We start from the raw sequence: 15100 nt of genomic DNA on the forward strand, positions 1-15100 counted from the left end.
TTAATATTGTTTACAAAAATATCTCTGTTGTCAATATTGTTTACAGTAATGTAGCTGAAAAAATATATTTCTGTATTTTAGTGTATACTTTAAATATATATGCTCTATATTGTTCATATAATTGTTGTTATTGTTTTTAAATACATTTTGTGATTTTTAGTTATATATAATTTTTCACAGAGTTTACTACTTTTTTAATGTGTGAGTGCAGCACTAGAGGAATGCTGGGGTTTGTGGTGCTGCTTTAGTCCAAACCTTTCCCTTTGGTGGTTCTGCTTTGTGATATTCTCCTTTTACATTGTTCACAGCCCTCCAGTGGGCCTCTGAAATACAAGATGCCCGGTTAATGTTCATTTCTTCCACTTGTCTTCTGTTCCGCTGTTGGGCTATGGACAGCTCCAAACCCCGCGGTCTCCCATTGGTCTTCTGTGGTGGGGCAGCCTTCCCGGCAGGACTGCCGCACAATCATTTCTGAGGTGTGCAAGAATGAAGACGCACTCAGCAGATGACGAATGCTCCTGAATTCATTCTTTTGGAGCAAGACCGGCATTTCCATTCTGATGTCATTCTGCCTTATGCATTTCTGAGCACCAGCTCCTTATTCACAGGTTTGAATGCAACTTCACAGCACAACTAAAACAGCACCCTCATCTGCATACTAATTACTTATATTTCCCTCCAGTGGGCCTCACAGGTGAGTGTAAAACTTGATGCATGCTGGGATTTCTGGTGCCGCTTTAGTCCAAACTTTTCCCTTCAGTGGGTTCTGCTTTCCTTCCTGTTGTCCACATGGCAGTAGAAATAGTATACCTATTTTTCACAGACTTTACAACTATTTTTCAATATTGTTTAAATATATATAATAATATTTGTATTTGTTAATCTTTTATGTTTTATGTATGTATGCATGCATGTGTATATATAAATATATAGTCACTGAAAAAACCATAGGTTTCAGGCACGTTATAGTTAGAACTTATCATTTAAAAAACCTTAGAAATTCACTGACATAACCATAGGTTTTAGGGAAAGTTATAGTTAGTTGGACATTTCACTCGTACAAAACCAGAGAAATTCCCCCGTTATCATTAGTTCAGCTAACTATAACTCGTGCCTCCGCAATGCACTGCTGATGACGTCTCATTTTACATCACTCATGATATGGTCAGTGAAATCACTGATGACATCACTGATGACATCTCAAGTGACATCACTGATGGCATCACTGATGACATCATCCAGTGACTGTGTGTTTCTGTAAATTTTAAATATGTTTAATATACATAGGGAAAGGCGTATTGAAGAATGAGTGTGTGTTTAAGTGTCTGAATGGATGATTTAGTAGGTGCGTGACTGACTCTATAAGTGAGTGATTAAACGTATCTTACTGAAATCATGGGTTTGTGACTAAACTGTGTGAATGTCTGTATCCGTCTGTCTGTTGGGGTGTAAGCGGCTTCATGGGTTTGTGAATAGCTACATGAGTGTCTGTATGGGTTATTGATTAGTTGTGTGAGTATCTGTATGGGTGCCAGAGTGTTTGTGTGGGTGGGGTGTGGGTGGCTCTGTGCATAGATGTGTGAGTGGGTGATTCACTGGGTGCATGGTTTCAAGAGTGCATCTGTGATGGACTGTATGGGTGGGTGAGTGTGTGTATAGGTGTGTTAGTGAGTGAATGTATAGCTCAGTGGTACATGTGTGAGTAACTACATATGTGAAAAGCAGTATATATGTGTGTTGGAGTATATAAATGGCTATAAGTGAGAGTGTGTGATTGTGAGAGTGGCTGTATGGATGAGTATGTGCTTGTATCAGTGATTGTATAAGTACGTAAGAATGTGCTAGTATTTGTATGAATAAGTGAGCTGGTGTGTGTATAGCTGTATAGGTGAGTAAATGGCAGTGTGATTATTTATTTGCATGCCTGACTAGGTGTGTGAGTACCTCTATGGATGAGTGGTGGTGTGTGAGTGTCTATATAGGTGTATGAGTGCATATGATAGTCCTTTACTGAGTGACCATTAGTATGAGTGACTGTACGGGTGAGTGAGTGGATGTGTGTGTAAACCTAAGGATCAGTGAGTGGGTATGTAGTTATTGGTGTTGGAGTGTGTATGGTTTTGAGAATGGCAGTCTGTAATTTAGAGTGGGTGTATCAAAGGTTATATTAGGGTGTGAGAAGATGCATCAAATTATCACATGGATGATGTCATCAGTGATGTAATCAGTGACGTCATTTGAGATGTCATCAGTGATGTCACTGACCATGTCATAAATGATGTAATATATGACGTCATCAGCCGTGCATTGCGGGGCGCGATTTATAGTTAGCTGAACTAACTATAATGGGGGAATTTCTCTGGTTTTGTACGAGTGAAATTTCCAACTAACTATAACTTTCCCTGAAGCCTATTTTTTTGTCAGTGAATTTCTAAGGCTTTTTAAATGCTGATTTCTAACTATAATGTATCTGAAACCTATGGTTTTTCAGTGAATTTCAAAGGTATTTTAAATGGTAATTTAGAGTGTGTAGTCTGCTCAGGTACACGTGCCACCTGCTTGGGTCTGTGTGAAACACACCGGGTGTGTGTGAACCTCTCTGGCCTGTATGGGTGTCCTCCCGGGGAGTGTGCATGTATCCTATAAGTCTGGTATGGGATCCGCCGACCTGTGTCTATCCGTAGGGCCTGCTAGTGACTGAGTGCAAAGTGCTAGGGGATGTCCATATGCCTGTGTCCACTCAGAGCAGTTTTCCGGGATGTGTGGAACCTACCAGTGTGTGTGCAACTTCACCTGATGCAGATTCAAACTACCGGTGTGTGTGCAACTTCACCTGGTGCAGATTAAAACCACTGGAGTGTGTGCAACTTCACCTGGTGTAGATTCAACCTATCAGTGAGTGTGTAACTTCACCTGGTGCAGATTCAACCCATCGGTGAGTGTGCACATTTCTGGGGCCTGTATGCAACCTGCAGGGCTCTGCATGTGACCTGCTGGCAACGGTGTGGATCTCACGAGAGTCCGCGTGCCATCTCCAGAGGCCTGTGTGCAAATCCTGAGCTCTGTGTGTGAGCTGCAGAGCAGTGCAAGCCCGAGGAGGCAGGTCATTGTTTTTTTATTATTATCAGTAGTATTTTTATTGTTTTCGTGGTCATGCTGGCAGGCCGTGCAGTCCCCTGCTCAGTCCTGGCCATGCCCCGTCTACAGAGCCCGTCCTCCCCCCAGATCACAAGGCCTCGGGCCTGGCAGTAAAAGGGTTTGTATGGCACCTTGGCTCTAGCCGCCGTCGCCGTAGGTTACTTCTGGGAGCTCAGTCATAAATAAAGAGACGCATTTATATTAATAAAATGCCAGCAGCAATAGAAGGAATGTTAGTAATTATAATAATGATTTTAATGAACGTTTGACCTGCGAAGACCACAGCATGAATGCATGCGGGAATTAAATAAATAAAATCCTCCCGCTGCCCCTTACACGGCGGGATTTTTAATGTCCAGAGCAGCGGGCTGCGGCCTCATCCTTAAATGACATCTAACGTTCTTGCCACAAATTCGAGCCCAGAGGGCAGGGTTCTGTTTCTTGCTTTGTTTTATAAAACATTGTTTTACTCTCGAACACTACCAGTTAATAGTGCTTTGCACACAGCTGTAGCATCTCAAGGCGCTGAATAGCTATGGTCTCCGACAGACTCAGATAAATGTTTAATTTAACTTAAAATAAAACTTACCTGACCGCCTCTGCTCTGCGTTGGCAATGGTGCCTTTTGAGTTCAACAGCACGGGAGTGGCAACCCCTCAGCCATCCTGACGCTGCAGCAGCGCCAGGATTGACTGAGGGCACAGCTTACTCTTCGCCCGCCGCCTGCCCATTAGGAGACCGAGGGGCTCCTAATGGTCATGCGCAAGTCAGTGAAAACACAAGTGTGCATGACTAAGCACGGCGAAAAATTCGCGCACCGTCCCCCTCATGCACACTTGTGCTGCAGTGTTGCCTCTCCCTGCCTGGTCTGACAATGCATGTCAGTCAACATGACACCGGACCGCCCACGTCATGCTGACTGACATGCATTGTCAGTTCTCCCTTGGCATCTCTGAACTTAAGTAAACTAAGTTCAGAGATGCCGAGGGAGCTGCGGGCGTGGGCGTGGGCGGGGAGGCAACGCCCCAACGCCCCAATGGACGCACCGCACCTGCATGCACATTTAAACCAGAATTCGTAGTTCAAACAATATGCATGTATTTCAGAATTTCAGACAGCATGAATTCATATTTCAGATGTATGTGTGCACATAAACATTCATTTATATTTCAGACAGCGTTCACATAAAAACACACGTTATTATTCAAACAGTATCTACAAATATAAACCTAGGGGTATATTATCAAGACAGGCGATAAAATTATCGCCGCTGTAGCGGCAAAAAACTGCAGCTAAAACGGCAATAATGGGCTTGATAATATACTCTATGGAATTCCAATTGAAGCTCAGGTCAGATGTCCTTCACATATAACATGGGCTTCAATTGGAATTCTATAGAGCATATTATCAAGCCCATTATCGCCGTTTTAGCAGAAGTTTTCTGCCGCTAAAGCGGCGATAATTTTATCGCCTGTCTTGATAATATGCCCCTTGGGGGCATATCAGCAACAACCGGAGATAATTATCGCTAAGCGCACTTAGCGCTAGGATAATTATCGCCGGCTAGCGTGGATTTTTATCGCTGAGATAGCGTGCTATTAGCAACACTTATCTCAATAGCGATAAAAATCCTCGCGCTAACTGCCTAACGTGAGATTATCGCTGGAAACCCAGCGATAATCTCACGCAATGTGGCGTTATCTTGTTGATAGGGCCCCACAAACTTATCCATGATATCCACCTTCCATAGGATATCATGACTAGGTCAGTCCTGAAGCAGGCGTAAGGAAAGTAGCGATAACAGGGGTTATCGCTACTTTTCCTGACTCTATGCTTCATAGCGTGGGGCTTGATGATAGGAGAAATGTTGCATTTCTCCTGTCATGTCAGGTCAGGAACGCCCACTTTGCATCTCATTAGAGATGCAAAGCTGGGCGTTAGGAATTCCTGCGCTAACGCAAGTTTTCACGCTTTAGCGTGAGCTTTCTAATTAGGCGATAAAATGCGGCGATAATTCTATTGCCTCGCCTTGCTGATATGCCCCCTAGTTTCTTATTTCATAGAATATGTGCACATTTAAATATTTATTCGTATTACAGACATGTGTACTTAAAAACCTGAAATCATATTTTCGCAGTGTCTGCACTTATAATCAGTTCATATATCAGACACCACATGCACGTTACACAAATCCACATTTATTGCACATGTAAACATAAGTTGGTATTTCAGCCAATAATATTGCCGTGAGACCCACATTCATCATGGCCCCGTGTTTTAGTCTGATAAACAGGGCGACAAAATCTTGAATTACTGTTTTAATTTAAATTTTTTATTTAATCAAACATGTTTTTTCAGCATATACGTACGAACACACACAAACATACTCTGACATATGTGCCACGTTGGCGGGCGTATCAATGGACCTATGCCCAACAGATGCACTGTTTTTCACGTTTGTGAGTAATATGTGCAATAGTGTTAGTCGGTGCACTATCACGTGCATTCACTGTCCGTGACCAGAGTGCCACCGGTCCTCTCCCCGACCTAAGAGGCTAACAGAAGTTGATATTTAATTCTAATCATAAAATATGTAGAACTTTAAATATGCACAAACGTATATAGAGATAACAACGCGATACATTATCCAGAAATAAGTGTAACCACACAGTCACGCAACTACACTGACACACCACAAGCGCACACTCAGGCAGGCACAAGAAGATATTTTATACTCCAGTATTTTTATTATCTACACAATGTATGTTTTTGTGCACTGTGTGGGATCATTTGCATGTAGGTTAACCAAATATATGTTAGTGCCTATCGGCTATAATGAGATAGAACTTAGTGCATTCTTAAGCGAAGGAACTAAACTGCATACAGACGAGAACAAGAAATAATCAGAGACACATAAATACATAAAGAGAGCCCCAGGCGTACGCACACAAAAAGCGTACAAAAACCGGCACATGCAGGTACGAATGCGCTAGTTGCACCAGTCGTGCATTTTATTTGTGATAAACTTATTTAGAGACATGGGTCTATCCTGGGGCAGACATTTGGAGGGTTAGTAAGTCAATTTATATATCCCAGTTCTAGCCAAACACAGCCACAACTCACATGGTGCCACAATCCCACACAAAAACAGACGCAGAGACTCACCACACACGCATAACTCATGAAGATGCCACACGCCAACACACGCGCAAACAGTTGTTGCCTTATTGTGCCCACAGTGCTCACTCTTCTCAGCATAAACTGGCAAAACACACACACCAACATAAACAGACTCCTGTGACTGAGGCACACATTTAAACAGATACACAGACTCATTGGGGCACACGCAGCTGTCTAACGATGCCCCAAGCACAAATCATCTCTAGATTCAATGTGGCACACACACTCACTTGCACACAGAGCCTGGCATACGTGTAAGGAGGCACACAGACTCATACAGGAAAACATACACATAAACACCGCAGTCTTAAGGTGCCGATTTGTTTCAAAGCTGCACAAACGTACACAGACAAACACATGGTCAAACAGACTGAGGCTTGTGTAAACAGGGACACCTCTTATATAGACACTCACACACACACAAAGGAGCATTACAGTGCTCCCGGCACACAGCCCCATTAGTTCCAAAGCTGTAAACTCACACACACACACACACACACACACACACACTCTAGTCCTACCATGCTCCTAGCACATAGCCTCCCAAAAGCTGCACACACACACACACACCCTGAGACAGCCATGTGTGTCCATTGGTCTATATAAATGCGCGCACACACACACACACACACACACACAAACACAGCAGTACACTGAGACACACATGTGAACAGCCACACAGGGCAGTTTAGAGGCCTGCACTCACAGGCATACACACGCATACACACACACACACATAAATTAGTCTTACAGTGCTCCTAGAAGACCTAATTCAAAGGCTGTGCACTGACACACACACTGATGCACACATGTGAACAAACATTAAGGCCCATAGAGACACATACAGACAGACATGCAGAGACACAATCGAACACTGGTCTAACAGTGCCCCGAACCCACTGCTTTCTTAGAAAGGCTGTCTGATGCGGCTCCTGAAATACCACAAAGTACTGCAATAAAACTGCACACAAATATAAAAGTGTCCCATTTGCCAGTGGTTGGTACAAAAGGCAAAGGCAAAATATATGGTAATCCGGTCCATAAAAGGCCTGCAAAGAATAATGTGGATCATTTGTTTGATATAGGAAGTGAATCTGGTGACCGCACATCTTCGGTGCAGAGTGACACAAAATCTCAATGTGGTGTTGAACATACAGAAATTCAGTGTAGCACATTTCCTGCAGATTCTGTTCATCGCGTGCATGCTAATACAGAAGGCCATTTGTTGAAAACCGATACAATGGGTCCTGTCAAAAAGGTAACTTTTATGAAAAAGGATAAAAATAACCCAGCAAACAATTTGGACACTCGGCTTGAAGTAGGAAGGAAGGCAACTGATGGTACATCTCCATTGCAACACAATGTCGACTCTTTCTCTGATGTGCCTACAGATACTGTTGATGGCCTGCACAATAGTGCAGAAGAGGCCATCTTGGTCAATACTGGTTCAAAAGGAGCTATCAAACAAATGACACTAGTCAAAAAAGCCAGGAACAGGTTGCAGAAAGGTGGTTCAGATGATGTACTTGAAATGAAAAGCAGGATCGGCTTTGAATTGTCCCGTAATGAAAAGGAGTCCTCCAAGTCTTCCTGCAGCATTGAAGCTCGAAATAACATAACTAATGCTGATGTACTGCCACACCATGCAGAAAACATTTATAGACCCATCCAGGAGAGCAGTATTTTAAAGGATGGCAAAAAAGAGGTCTTGAAGAACACTTCAGTAAAAAATGCACACAAAAGGCCTGCAAATAATTCAGATCATGTGCTTGAAAATAAAAGTGCAACTGTTGAAAACACTTCTAAGTTGCCGGGCGATTTGAGGTCCCACTGCAACCCTCAACCTTCAGAAAACAAGTGTCACTCTTTATCTGCAGTACAAGCAGATGCTGGAGAACAATTGAGCACAAAGACTGGAATTACCTGCATGTCAAATTTGAGTGAACAACGGACAGGACCGTCTGTCCCTATAAACAAAAATGCTCGGAAAAGGCCGACCAAGAATAATACGAAGTATGGTTCCACTGAAGATGTCTCTTTGTCACAGGGGGTGCCTCAATCTCAATGCAGTATTAAATTTTTAGAGAACTTGAGTGCTTTTCCTCATCCGCCTACAGTGGACCAACTACCTACAATATCTGAGGCTCAAATGATTGAGGCCAAGGGGGTGGTTAAAAAGGTAGCTGTAATGAAAAACCCTCGTAAAAGGCCAGAGAAGAATTTAGACCCTATCCGTGACAAAGTAAGTGGATCATGTGGAGCTGCAACATTGGGCAAGGACGGCATTAAGCATCATTTTGGAGGTATAATGCCTGAAAGTACACCTGATGCTTTTCAGCGTCTGCCTCCACATCATGTAGTACACTTTAACACTAACACAGATGAAGGGAATTTGATGAAAATGGGAAATAAAGGGCAAGGTAAGCAAGCACCTGCAGTAAACAAGGCTCGTAAAATGCCAGCTAAAAACCATTTTGATCAAGTGCTTGAACTAGAGAGTGGCAAAGGTGAAAATACATCTTCCGTGGTAGAGGATTCCATGTCTCCGGGCAGAGATGGGCTTCCGAAAGGCTTGTACAAACCAATCTCTAATGTACCTGCTGAGCACACACAGGTGAAGAAAAAAGAGGGCTGTTTGTTCAAACCTGCTGAAAAAAGGGCAGTGAAGAAGATGACTCTATCACAAAAGCCTAGAACGGGCCTGGAGAAAGATTCTGAACGTGTGCTTCAAATGAAAAGTGAAAGAGTTGATGATGCGTGTTACTTGGTCCAAAATGATTCTGTGTTCCGCTATAGTGTAGAACTACCAGAGAATCTGTGTTCAGATTTCCCTGCTACCCCACAACCCACTTCTGATGCCATGGCTATAAGCACAGATGGTGGGCGCTTGTGCTTATTTGCAGCTGGTAAAAAAGAGATGGCCAAAAAGAAGCCACTAGTCAAGAAGACCAGCATCGGGCCAGAAGAGACTCTTTCAAGTCACCCTCATGAAATTGAAATTGAATTGGGTGAAGATGCATCGTCTTCAGTGTTGGGTGATTCAGAGTCCCTCTGTGGCATTGATCTGGCAGAAGGCTCCTGTAGTGCCTTTCCTGATGTATCATCAGATACTTTGGACAATGTGAACATGAGCACAGAGGAGGCCTGCTTTTTGAAGGCAAGTCAAAAAGGGTCTGTAGGAAAGATGACTTTGATACAAAATGCTGAAACCGGTGTTGAAGACAGTGAGCTTGACCGTTTATTTGCAATGGAAAGTGGAGGACATACTGATGCTTTGGTACAGGATGATTCACACTCCAGTTTTGAAATTGAAGAAGTTCTGGGTACTGATTTTTCCAGTGTGCTGCCCCACACAGCAGATAGCACAGGCATCGGCATGGAAGAAGGCATTTTGTTAGAGGCCAGCACAAAAGAGGTCATGAAAAAGGGGTCCCAAATAAAGTCCAGTCCAAGGCAGCGAGAGATTAATTTAGACCAAGAGCACAAACTAAAAAGTGGAACTGATGAGGACCTTGGTGCATTGTTACACGAGGATTCAGAGTCACACTTCAATGTGGGCGTACAAGGTAGCCCTGGGTTATCACATACTGTTGAAGACGTAGACCTTAGCACAGAGGCGGATCTTCTGGGCTTGTTTCAGCAAAGTAGAAATGTTGAACAGGGTCTGGTGGTCACAAAGCAAGAAACTGGTCCTGGAGACAGTACTTCGGAGCCATTGCTGAAGCGAAGAGGAAGAAAGAAAAAAGAACCGGAATTGGAAGCCCTTCCAAATGGGGAAATCCGTGTGAAGAAGAAACCAAGGTTCAGTGCAAAAGATCGAGAAGGAGTTGGGAAGCCACGGAAAAGGGGTAGGAGGTCCGAGTCTGGGCTTTCAAACGATGGGACTCACGATGGCGAGACAAATTTAGACTTCGGAGAAATCTTTGATGCTGTCTTGGCAGAGGCCTCCAAATGGGAACGCAGGAGGGATACTGAAGGTCTCAAACACTTGGAGTTTGGGGAGGTCCTCTCTGATACAGGAAGGCTGACAGCCCCACCATTATCTGATAATGAACTCTACAGCTCTGCCGACGAAACTGAGGAAGTATACTTTGGCTATCCACATGCATACGAACAGAATAAATTCACAGCCTTGAAAAAGCAGAAAGATTTAATACCACAAGCGCAAGTGGAGAAAAGAAAAACCAGCCCATATTTTGCCAAACAGTTTACAGAAGGGGAACGACAGTCCAGAGACGACCTGACGGGTGGTGGTGGTGAAGACACATTATCTGGGTATGAAGATGCCAGCGATGAATATTTGGAGCATCTTTTGACTGACACTGATGGAGACAGTGAAGACTTGGACTTTGGGCAGTCTTCAGCGCATTCTTACAATGGCGCTGGCCCCAGCGGACTTCATTTAACTCCCTCTCCAGGGAGCACATTGGCAGGCCTAGAAGTAAATTGCAAGACTGTAGAAGGTGCAATTTTAAAGACTGAGCAAAAACAGCTGTCAGTAGTGAAGAATATCAATGAACATTTGAGGAGAATGGAGCGGCATTTAGCCAACCTTGTGAAATTTAACCGCCTGTACATACGTCGCTCACTGGGCTTAACTGGTGAGTTGGTCAGGGAAAATGCCTCCCAGAGCCTCAGTCTGCAGCGCATCGCAGAGACTTTAGAAAGCGCGATCCCATTTCCCACAGCCAGCGGTGTACGGATAACTGCTGACGTGGCTCCCTCATCAGGGTCTTCCTCCGTATCCAGCGACTCCAGTGACGAGGAATGGGCCAAACGTCCTTCCAAGACACCAAAGAAGGCCAAACGCAGTCGTGAGGATGGCATGGTGAAGAAAGGGAAGAAAAAATGAATGTTTTTTTTGGTTGCCAGGGAGCAAACAAAAATATGAACTGCTCAATGTTCTGCGGACATGTTCCTTGTGTTCATTTTTATTGTTCTATCATGTATGCCACCAGTTGGGAATTAATAACTTGCGGATTCCCAACTCTTAATAAATCTTATGATTGACATAAGGTCTGATGTTTTATAATGGATCCCAATTAAATAGTTGATTGGTGATAATTCCTGTTGGATTTTAGGGATTTTACCTAATTTATTTCTCTACGTCTCTGTTGATTGCAGTTGCAATTGTTTTTCCTGGTAAAACGTGTGAGCAAGAGTAACATTAAATTGAAACTAGCACTGCTTTCTTAGTTTGAAAACTGCACACACACAGATGCACACTGCAGCATAAATGTGTAACCGGAAACAAAGCTCAAGACAGACTTGCAAACACACCAACACGCACAGTATTTACTAATGTTCTAAAGCACGCCTATGTTAGCTCGGGTTCATAGCTGCACACACATGGCACGCGATACATTAATACACTGATGGCTGGCTGTTCGTCCGGCAGGCTATGGCCTGCGTGTCCGGGCCTATGCTTTGAATTATAGTGGTCCCTGGCCAGTGAACAGCGCTGGGGCCTCTCAGGCTGGCGGGGCAGGGACAGGACCGTGAGGCATCGGCCGCAAGGAGAGTGAGGGGGCTGAGTATCTGCTGGGGCTCAGAGCAGTAAACCTGGCCCGTCACCCCCGGTCCTGCCCTGGCAGACTCGGGCGCAGGCATTTATACCCACAGTCACACACATATTAAGGGTGCATGTACTGACCTAGCTTAGACCAGCATAGATAGGGAATATAAGAGCAGGATGGACTTCTCGGGTTAATACTTTGCCTCTGTGTGTCCTTGTGCGATCGCTGAGGTGATTCCCTCCATCAGAGCTCTCGAGGTCTCGCGGGCGCAGCGCGTGTGCACTGAGGAGCCTGTTACACTGAATGAGCGCACGTTTTATACCTGTAACACACAGAAAATACAGTGCACTGAATCCGGCTATTAATTTAATACACCCGAGCATCAAGGGCGCCTCTAAAGGAGAGAGAGCGCTCCATGTATATACTCATGTTAAATAGTTCTATCATTTTACCATGCCCCTGGGACGTGGCCCACCCGGGGGCTAAATAATAACGAAGCGTGAGAGCCTGAGCAGGCCTAGGGGGTCACGGTGTTTCTACCCAGCCCCCTTTTCTTTTTTTTCACCTTTCTTTCCCTTTTTTCTTGTGCCTCGGTTACCGAGGCACAAGATGGCTGCCACCACTTCCTGGTTTGGAGTGTTGACAGTCAATTAGAATTAAGCTTGTGGTCGGGAGGGTCCACGGATCCTCCATGCCTCTATATATCGAAACTTTAATTTTTTGATTTTCTCAGCAACTACTGAACGGATTTACACCATTTAAAAAAAGGTCTCTTTCAGAACCAAGGGCTACCTTTTTGCCAAATTTTGTGTAATTCCGTTCAGCAGTTTGAGCTGTAGCCGTGTCTAAAGTTTCCTATGGGAAATTGATTTTCCGACCTCTATTTTTAGAATTCCTCAGGAACTACTGAATGGATTTACACCATTTAACAAAAAGCTCTCTTTCTGAACCAAAGGTTACCTTTTTGCCAAATTTGGTGTAATTCCGTTCAGCAGTTCGAGCTGTAGCCTTGTCTAAAGTTTCCTTTGGAAAATAACATGGAGAAAACATGTTTTGGGACCCCCCTTTTTTCTCGGCCCCCACTTGCTGAATCACCCGAAACGTTCAAGACAGGACCTGACTGGAGTGCCCCACGAGTTTTTAAAATTTCGCGAAGATGCGTCATCTGGCGCCAAAGTTATTGGGAAAACAAATAATGCTTTTCCTATCGAAACTAGGTCCTAACTATTACTATCTACTGGCGACCACCAGTAGATAATATATGATTTTTATAGTAATAACACAAAACATGTAATATAAAGTGAAGTATATATTTATAATAATAGTGTTATGTTAAATATATTGAAATGTACATATAAACATGCGCCCACATATATATTTATTTGTGTATGTTTGTGTAAGCATATCTAGCATTAAATGTTACTTAAATCTATGTAGTTTACATTATAGTAATGTTATATATTAAAATATATATATATATTTTTTCAATATCTTTGTACATACTTTCATAAGTATAGGAAAGCAATTTTTCTAATCAATGTTTTTGACACAATATTTATGTGTCAGGATATTATGTCACTGATCCCAGCTAAAAGAGAGGCTTTGTCTCTGCCCACATGTTAGTCACCCTGAGTGCAATATTTGATAGGGCAGAAGGCGTGTGCTGCCATTGAGAACCAGCGCTTGCATACTCCTGTTTGCTCTTGAGGGGAGTTCAGTCACCTAAAAAACATATTGATTCGTCGGTTTTCAAAAGGAAGTTTCCTTTATTATGTGTTAATAGCATTGGCTAATCATATTCTAAAACTTAATGACGTGCTCACTGTGTGATTTAACTACATTGTGGACCATGTTTCTATTAATAGGCTAGTCCTGTTGGTGAATAGAGGTTTTTTTAATCAGTATGTCCCCTCATTCAGAAACAGCTGCATAAAGCACATTAATGCAGCAAGGCGTCTCTTCCCGACATGCCTCATGCTGATCCTTTCTGACGTATCAATGCACTGTTACAGTATGTTCTTCCCACCTGCAGGGGCTCACACATGTGCAGCTCCCCAAAGCCATGTGAGCCAGAATTAGTTATTGTGATTGCCTGGACCACATGGCTCACTTCTGATGATAAACTGGGAAAAACTACAGGTAGGTTAAAAGAGCAACAGGCTTGGCCACTTTTTAAATGCAAGCACCCATATCAAATTACGATTAGACAATGCTGTTATTTCATTGCAAAATCTCTGCTCCTGTCTTTTCTGCAGAGACAGTGTGTACTCTACTCTTAAACTTCTCCCTCTACACCCAGCAAATTCTGCTCACTAGTGCAGGCTAAAGCTCTATGTAACTGGTGGGGTGTGATAATGCCACCAGAGAGTAGTCAAATGTGCTAAAATACCACGGAACCCTAAAGAGCATTCATGAAATATTCCAGTTCTTTCATGGTGCACCAGGGTAGCCTGGCTTTTCCTAGGAGTAGATCACATTTCTTACAAATTTTATGTCAGAATTTACTTCCACTATACGAAGGTCAGCATTTTTTCATGGGTTAGCCCCTTATGCCAAGGAGAACATAAAATATGACAGACATTTGCCTTGCATACTTAACCCAAAGTTATGGGTACCTCTAAAGATTTCTTCCAGTTTACATAGGTCAGCATTTTGTCATTGACCCACTTATAAAATTTGGACAAGATCGCTTATGCCAAGTATTACCTAAAATGTTAATTCCAGTATATTGCTATGGATCCACACTATATTCTAAGAATAATGTGCCAGGTGTGGTGGCACATGATCTGTGTCCCTGCCGCTGGGTATGGCTGGGCTAGCGGGGTTCTCAGTTTGATGGTTTGAGTACAAACAGCTAATGATGGTGTCTTAATAGAAGCATGTCACTGCCTGCGGTTTGCCATAAGTGACACCTCACATCCATATGGTATTAGTGATTTAAAGGAAAGAATAACATCCCGTATGCCAGATCAGCATCACACTTGTAATCTTAACAGACATATGCTAACACACAAACACATACTCACACACACATTCTCTCACACACTAAGTTTCACTAAGTATCATCAGCACTCTCCCCTTTTGCACTGGCCTATTCTTCCAGATGTAAGTAAGTAGATATCTTGTACTATGGGAAAGAGCAGGTATTCTGTGGATGCCTTTGTAGAAATATATGTTTATTCATAAGAGTTGTGGCATTCTTATATTTGCAGCATAAGAGGTGTGTTTTCTGGGTGATGGTGAAAAGTGTGAGTGAATGCAGCGTG

At 43.2% G+C, this 15100-nt stretch overlaps 1 protein-coding gene across 1 annotated transcript; it reads left to right on the top strand.

The window, feature by feature from the left end:
* The first annotated feature begins 7339 nt into the window (after positions 1-7339).
* On the top strand, positions 7340-11333 carry LOC146813187 (uncharacterized). The gene has a single exon (XM_085620081.1). The coding sequence runs from the start codon at positions 7559-7561 to the stop codon at positions 11168-11170; it is 3612 nt and encodes a 1203-aa protein (XP_085476207.1). The 5' UTR covers positions 7340-7558; the 3' UTR covers positions 11171-11333.
* The last annotated feature ends 3767 nt before the right edge of the window (positions 11334-15100 follow it).

The sequence above is a fragment of the Triturus cristatus genome, chromosome 7, assembly GCF_964204655.1.
Source record: "Triturus cristatus chromosome 7, aTriCri1.1, whole genome shotgun sequence".
NCBI classification, from domain to species: domain Eukaryota; kingdom Metazoa; phylum Chordata; class Amphibia; order Caudata; family Salamandridae; genus Triturus; species Triturus cristatus.

Bases quoted from the DNA above. Each gene is read 5' to 3' on its own strand.
- LOC146813187 (XM_085620081.1), top strand. From the start codon at position 7,559: ATGGGTCCTGTCAAAAAGGTAACTTTTATGAAAAAGGATAAAAATAAC.